The 8,654-nt window shown below is 30.8% G+C and overlaps 1 protein-coding gene across 1 annotated transcript; it reads left to right on the forward strand.

The window, feature by feature from the left end:
* Positions 1-2,507: 2,507 nt before the first annotated feature.
* On the forward strand, positions 2,508-8,014 carry LOC132725357 (zinc finger protein 415-like; the record flags this gene model as incomplete). Its single annotated transcript, XM_060710462.1, has 3 exons — positions 2,508-2,675; positions 5,592-5,711; positions 7,764-8,014. Coding segments are annotated over 3 exons (539 nt in total), but the record flags the coding sequence as incomplete, so codon positions are not given.
* Positions 8,015-8,654: the final 640 nt, after the last annotated feature.

Below are 8,654 nucleotides of genomic sequence, written 5' to 3' on the forward strand. Positions count from 1 at the left end.
TTTTAAAACATTTAAAACATTTTTGTACATTTAAAACATTTTTGTACCTCGAACATTTAAAATGTTTCTGTACATTGTACAATTAAAAACATTTTTGTACATTGTACATTTAAAACATTTTTAAACATTGTACATTTAAAACATCTTTGTACATTATACATTAAAACATTTTTTTACATTACATTTAAAACATTTTTGTACATTGTACATTTAAAACGGTACTGTACATTGTACTTTAAAACATTACTGTCCATTGTACATTTAAACATATTTTTTTGTACAATAACATTTTGTGTCAAATTTCAATAATAAGAGGCTATTCACAGAAATGAAGGTTGGCTTGGACTTACTAAAGTGACACAGACATTTAGTCAGGTGGGAGTTGAAGCCCAATGCATGAGCACAATTGTGTTTATATAAATTGTTAAATCTGTCACAAAGAAAAATTGTATTTTTTATTATAATTATTATTGAATCATGAGAATATTATCTTGTTCTTTGTAAACAAATTTGTTTTGTATAGGATGGACCCTTACATGATTTGTAGACAAATGTGTTTTAAAAAATGTTAATTCAACTTTTCCATTGTAAACAAATGTATTTTGAATTTGACATTTACAGACAGTTCTACAGTCCATGACAAGGCACAATTAAACCGAGCCTGAACATTTTCATTTTTGCCGTTTTGGGCGTTCTTTAGAGATTCTGGTTTTTCCAAAATTTTTGTCCTTTGTAAAACTTATTTGTATTGTATTTTTTGATATAAAGATGTTATTAAATAAATATGTTTTATTCATTGTTTACAAAAATAGTTTGCTATTTGTATGGAAAGATGTTTCATTTACAGTTATTGAAATCTGTTAATAAATAGTTATATTTTATTTATAATATAATTATGTCACATGTTGTGGTTCCTATCTGAATATTTGTCCCGTACCCTTCCCAATGGGACTCCTCCATGGGGTTGTGTTGTTGCCCATGGGCGTGTACCTGAGGGACGATATTCCAATTTGAGCCGCAATATATATATTTTTTCTTGCATTTTCTACCATACCCTATCATATTTTAAATCTCTTTACCTCAATAAAACGATTTTCCATGGAAATTCATGTCATTTCTTCCATACTTTCTTACAACAACAGCATTATAGTATTACGACTTCATTCATAACAGCAAAATGACATCATCCTAAGCATGCAGTTCCATTATTAAATACGCGCAAATTATCTCATTTTAACGTGGTCATCATTCATAAAATGCACTAAAATGATGTTGTTTTATAGCAATCGACTCATCTGGCTTTCAAATGAAACCAAAATAAACAAAACTACCCTTTCACCAATCGTAATATCTTCGGCTAAGACTGACGGAAAGGAACGAAAAGTTGCGATTGCCCTTTAACAAAGTCTGAATGCATTCCAAATTAAGAGCATCGTGTTTCAGCGTGAACGAAAAACGTGTGTAGTCAACCCATTGAGAATTTCATTCACATTTAAAAAATACCTTACATGAGTAACTTCATGTAAAATATGGCTGGTAGACGCTCAGTCAAAAGTGGTGACTGGTTAGAGTTATAACATTACTTTGTATTCATAAAATGAAATGGTTGAGGGTTTTAGACTGGTTAAGAGTTAAAACATGACTGTGTATTCATAAAATGAAATGGTAGTGGTTTTTAGACTGGTTAGAGTTAAAACATGACTGTGTATTCATAAAATGAAATGGTAGAGGTTTTTAGACTGGTTAGAGTTAAAACATGACTGTGTATTCATAAAATGAAATGGTAGAGGGTTTGAGACTGGTTAGAGTTAAAACATGACTGTGTATTCATAAAATGAAATGGTAGAGGTTTTTAGACTGGTTAGAGTTATAACATTACTGTGTATTCATAAAATGAAATGGTTGAGGGTTTTAGACTGGTTAAGAGTTAAAACATGACTGTGTATTCATAAAATGAAATGGTAGTGGTTTTTAGACTGGTTAGAGTTAAAACATGACTGTGTATTCATAAAATGAAATGGTAGAGGTTTTTAGACTGGTTAGAGTTAAAACATGACTGTGTATTCATAAAATGAAATGGTAGAGGGTTTTAGACTGGTTAGAGTTAAAACATGACTGTGTATTCATAAAATGAAATGGTAGAGGGTTTTAGACTGGTCAGAGTTAAAACATGACTGTGTATTCATAAAATGAAATGGTAGAGGTTTTTAGACTGGTTAGAGTTAAAACATTACTGTGTATTCATAAAATGAAATGGTAGTGGTTTTTAGACTGGTTAGAGTTAAAACATGACTGTGTATTCATAAAATGAAATGGTAGAGGTTTTTAGACTGGTTATAACGTTTAATACATGACTTGAGATTTGTCCGTCAGAATGAGAAAAAATGTATGTGTATGTATCATGTGTTTATGTATGGATTCACTATATTTTTGTATATTTACCAAGCTATTTCAACTACTAGTAAATGAATTTACATGTATTAAACTTTGTTTTATCTTTATTACAGATGTAACGCTGGACAATATGCTGAATATATCTAGAGGTTCCCAAGACTCGGATCGGATCAGAGTGTATGTTTGCAAGTTCTGTGGTAAAGCTTGTCCATCCCAGTGGAAGTTAGATAGACACATGCACACACATACTGGAGAAAGACCATTCACATGTGATCTGTGTGGTAAAACATTCACACAAAAAAGTAACATGAAAACACATCAGCTCAAGAATCATCCCATGTGATTTGTCAATCATCCCATGTGACTTGTCAAGATTTAGATATAATTGCATAAATCATCCTATGTGACTTGTCAAGATTTAGATATAATTTCATAAATCATCCCATGTGACTTGTCAAGATTTAGATATAATTGCATAAATCACCCCATGTGACTTATCATTCATCCCATGAGACTTGTCAATATTTAGATATAATTGCATAAATCATCCCATGTGACTTGTCGAGATTTAGATATAATTGCATAAATCACCCCATGTGACTTGTCAAGATTTAGATATAATTGCATAAATCATCCCATGTGACTCGTCAAGATTTAGATATAATTGCATAAATCATCCCTTATGACTTGTCAAGATTTAGATATAATTGCATAAATCATCCCATGTGACTTGTCAAGATTTAGATATAATTGCATAAATCATCCCATGTGACTTGTCAAGATTTAGATATAATTGCATAAATCATCCCATGTGACTTGTCAAGATTTAGATATAATTGCATAAATCATCCCATGTGACTTGTCAAGATTTAGATATAATTGCATAAATCATCCCATGTGAATTGTCAAGATTTGTATATAATTGCATAAATCATCCCATGTGAATTGTCAAGATTTGTATATAACTGCATAAATCATCCCATGTGAATTGTCAAGATTTGTATATAATTTCATAAATCATCCCATGTGACTTGTCAAGATTTAGATATATTTGCATTAAATGTGAATGCCTCCAGATCAATCAAATTATGTCAGGAAAGTCAACCTTGAGAAAAATGTACTTAGATTTTAAGAAAAGTAAAGAGATTCACAGTTTAAGTAATAAATTACATGTTATATGCAATTAATGACTCATTTTTCAGTACTTATCGCTGTAACTTTTGCATACTGTTACCTGTTTACGGTAATTTTTGTAGATTAATATGCCGTTCGCAATATTTGTTCACTTGACATGTGTAATGTGTAAATTACTGTCTGTGTTCATTTGATAATTATTTTACTCTGGTGCAACACCACGGCATCGTTCCAAGGCAAGCTGTCAAGAAGTTTACCAGTACTAGTTGCCTCCACTTTCGAAAGGAACTGAAACTTCTGTACATGCCAGAGCAGAAGTACAGTGTGAATGACTATAGAAAAGATTTCATGATCAATCACTACGAAAGTGACCTGCGCTGTCCGGGAATGGAACCCGGGTTGCCAGATTCACAGTTGAACGCTCTACCTATTTAGCTAACCGGAGGGCTATATTTTACTTTTTTTTAAAATTTCATGAAAATAATACCATGAATCTGGAGGCATGCTGCTTTAAAGTGTGTAAGCCTGTGTTATTATCTGCTGCCTTCTCAGTGTTTGAATTTTGAAAAAGAATATTTCATAAAAATACCAGTAGAAATGATATTTTTTACATAAAGGGGTTGCACAAAATAGTTGCTTTTTTAAAACCATACTAAAAATATAGCTGCGTAATATTTTGTTTCTAAAATTTATATATTTTGTTAATGTTCAAATATTCATGTACGTTTGTTAATTAAGCAATAATATATCCCAAACAGTGATTTTATTGCTCAATAACGTCACTGTTTGGTGTTCCGATGCTACACCCTCGTGATATAATGATGCGCATCCGAACAACAAACCAAGCGATAAAAAAATTGTTTATAATGTAACTTTATAGAAAAAAAAACATTATACATAATACTATCATTGCTTATTTTGTAGATGGAAACATAATTCACTAATTACTATTTAATATTAAATTGTTTATCACATTTATTGTTAATATTTTTCTTTATTTTACAATAAACATGCTTGAATGAAAATTTGTTTGATTCACAAATAACTATATAATATTAAATTAAATTGGTTATCAGATTTATTGTTAATTTTTTTTCTTTATTTCATGACATTGTTCTTTTTATAATATGCGCACTTATTTGTTGTTGTTTTTTTTTTTAGAAAAAAAAAAGAGACTGAAATGGTTTAATGGATCTGTATAGAACGGATTTCTTGAGTTTTGCTAAACAACTGAAACTATTTTAATATTTGTGTATTGATTTAAAAGTCAAGATACCAGAAGAATTTTAGCTACAGTGACACAGAGGTGACATGTGTATGTTTTTATTTATTTCTTGGGCACTGGCTACTCTTCAAGGTGCCAGCAATATTAAATGTTATCCGGAACTCGACAAATGTGGATTTATTCAAGCTAACCCCCCCAGTACAAACAAAATTTTAACATTATGGTGCACTACCCATTACAATAGATTAGTCAACCTGTTGCGCTTATTTTCAAAGTTGTAACTGTTAAAGTTTGTTTGTACCCCCACCCTTGCCTTCCAATTATCTGGGAAAAACCCAAAATATTCTGAATTCCGGAGAAAATCTATTCAGGAGTGTATAGATACATGTAAATATATATTAAAGATTTGCCCACTAAAACAAGCGTTGCATCTGTATAAAAATTTTGTGAAATCAGTTGAAAGAGGAATTACCGGTATATATTATCATTAACTTCCAATTTCAGTACAAAATAATATTATGTGTGAAGAAACTCAAATATAGTTTAAGGATTTCACATTCTGTCATCAGTGAAAGAATTGAATGTTAGAGTGTTTCAAATGACCATGTTTAAAAATATCCCAATAAAACATTTAAAAATGTATTATATGTCATGTACAGAACTGAATAATCCATATACATGTATTAGTTTAACAGGCATGACATAGAAGGGAAATCAAGAGGGAGAAAAAAATGCTTTAAATAAAGGCTGTATATAAATATAATAATTCATAATAAATAAGAAAAAGCAAGAAAGACTGAATAAAAAAAAAACCTACATGTGATTTTGTACATTTCAGATGTGACGACACCACTACCTATTATGATGACAGACCAGCATTTTCAAGCAGAAAAACAGTTAGCTTGTGAAACATGTGGAAAAGTTTTCAAATCAAATTGGGCATTAAACAGACATGGTCGTATACATACTGGAGACAGGCCATATGCTTGTTCTCTGTGTGATAAACGTTTTATTGAGAGAAATAAACTTAAACTGCATTTTAGGACACATCAGAAGAAACAAATTTTAACATCCAATCAGAATCAAGATGATCAGTATTAACATCCAATCAGAATCGAGATGTTTATTATTAACTGCCAACCAGAATCAAGATGTTTATAATTAACAGCCAATCAGAATCAAGACAGTATTCACATCCAGTCAGAATCAAGAAGTTCATTATTATCAGCCAATCAGACTCAAAACATGTAGTATTAACATCCAGTCAGAATCAAGATGATTAGTATTAACATCCAATCAAAATCAAGATTATTTGTATTAAGATCCAATCAGAATCAAGATGTTTATATTAACAGCCAATAGAAATCCATTTGTCTTCATATATAATCTAAATCGGTTAGATTTTTTTATGTGAGGAAGCTTATATACAGCTAGCTTTTGAAATGATGGTGGTTTAATTCAGGTACCAGCTTGACAGGGGTGTACCTGACTACCTAAGGTCTTGCTCCAGCAGAAAATCTAGAATGCCACTATGAGTTATATTGGTTGAAGAACATTGAATGCTCTCCCTAGCCAGCAGACTTTATTAAGCAAATCATAAATATTACTACATGTACTAACACATACATGTTGTGTATTTTGTTATATTGCGTCAAGTTAATTTAGTCAGTGACTTACAGCAAACATGATGCTCGTGTTCTATTCTGTTATGCTCTGTAGTAACCATAGGAATTTTGTATGTTTATAATTTGACCTATCAATATGCTGTAAATTTTACCAATTTTTAAATGCGCTTGTTATGTTAGATTAAGATAATAATTTCAAAGTACACCCACTCTGACAGACATTATGAAAAGAGGCTATGTTAGCTACGCAGAAATATTTGCGAATTTTGCAAATTGACGAAAATCACTAAAATTTCCTCTAGCTTAAATATCAACTAACCAGTCATTTAAATCTACTCTTGCATGATTTGCTTATATATTTCCTGACTCAATATATTGTCTGGAATTTTGAATTCACTAACTTACGGACACACAGAAATTTCCACTTATAAAGTATATTGTTTGAGTGTTTTTGTTCATATATAGCATACGGTATTTCAGATTTTGTTCTGCTTTGAAAATGAATTTTGTAAATGTTAGTTTGTTTTTTATTGTTATTTTCTTCTGTAAAAAGCCATCTTGTAAAATATACTAATGTTTATACATTAAATGTTTATATAAGAAGCAGCCTTACTGTTGAATTGTAATAACTTTATCCAAGTTTTATTTCACTGTCATCAATCTAACAGTAACATAATAATACTGTTGTTTAAGACAGTTCAATATATTATTATATGTAAGTAAGCAAAACTTATTTAGAGGTGCTTGTTTAATACAGGGCTATTACACCTTTTTCATGCATTAAAATCTGCAGAAGCACAAGGATGCATGATTTAAGTGCTATCATTCTTGCTTAAAATTTAAAATATCATCACATGAGTTCAATTATGGGTTATTTAACTCCTTATATGATTTAATAGGAGGTAACTCAAAACTGCACTAAGGTGATTATATGTCTGATTTGTTAACCATTTTGCCATGATTCCCATGTGCTAGTCTCCTGTTATGAAACTTAAAAGGGGTACCTGATTGCAATAAGCTATTTTTACATGGTGCCAAAGGCAACAATTGTGTGAGATCACGTGATTTTATTCATTAATGCATGTTTTATTCACCTGCTTACATAATTATTCTTATGCGAGAATGATTGACAGTGTTAATTGTATCAATAATTAAAAAAAATTTCCCTCATATGGTATAACTGTTTAACAGTGATATGTATATCCTGGCCTCACTATGGAACATTTTTACAAGTACCGGGGTAAAGATATACATGTATAAATCAGTTTTAAACTGGGACTATTATAGGTTAGTACATTGCAATTACTGTCAGCCAAACTAATACATGTAACTGTGAAAAAATAGTATATACAGACAGGTTCCTGTTTTATTCTTGTTGTTTTCAGGTGAATCATGGTATGATATTGAAGACCAGTCTACATCTGAGCATGGCAGACGGCAACAATCTGTTACAGCCGGAGGACGACATTATTGTAACATGTGCGGAAAACTGTTTCCGAGCAACTGGAAATTACAGAGACATATGAGAGTTCATACTGGAGAAAAACCATTTGTCTGTAGTTTCTGTGATAAAGGCTTCAATGTGAAATCAAATCTCAAGGTTCACATAGTCGCTCAACATCATCATCAACTTTAACTGAACAATTAATGATGTGCTCACATCATTCTACATGGTGTTAGAATTTCATATTAACTCTTTGCTGAATTAAAAACAAATACAAAAATAATCAGATCAAAAATAAGGAACAATTTTACGATCAGGATCAATATTTGGATCAACTGTAACATGCCCATATCTTGTTATATTCCAAATTTCATAAACATTATAGTCTGAGTCCAGTCTTATCAAGCTAATAATTAATTTATGAAGTTGAACAAATTGGAATATTTGAGTTTTTAAATTTTATCCTGATCCTGATCTTTATATCTTAGCGAACATGTGCTCAATTTGTAAGATTAAAAAGGTACAATAGAGGCTCTTAGGGAAGACTATGTTGCCTCTTTAAATAAAGTCTTTATTATTATTATTATTATTATTATTATTATTATTACAATCATGTAAGTTGTGATAATAGCTAAATATACTGAATCAGATGTAGGTCCTAAATTTCCTGAATTGAGTGTTTATTATGTTGTAGCATTGTAGGTATATTATTACATTTTTCATGACCTTGATAATTTTTATTTAGGTGAGGTGGATTTGAGCCCCGTTGTTGCTTTAAGTTTGTAACACCTGAGGTTAGCTAAAATCATCGTCCCAGTGTTTTGGCGCCATA

The sequence above is a fragment of the Ruditapes philippinarum genome, unplaced genomic scaffold (genome assembly GCF_026571515.1).
Source record: "Ruditapes philippinarum isolate M1 unplaced genomic scaffold, ASM2657151v2 ctg4111_1_1_1_1, whole genome shotgun sequence".
Classification (NCBI taxonomy): Eukaryota; Metazoa; Mollusca; class Bivalvia; order Venerida; family Veneridae; genus Ruditapes; species Ruditapes philippinarum.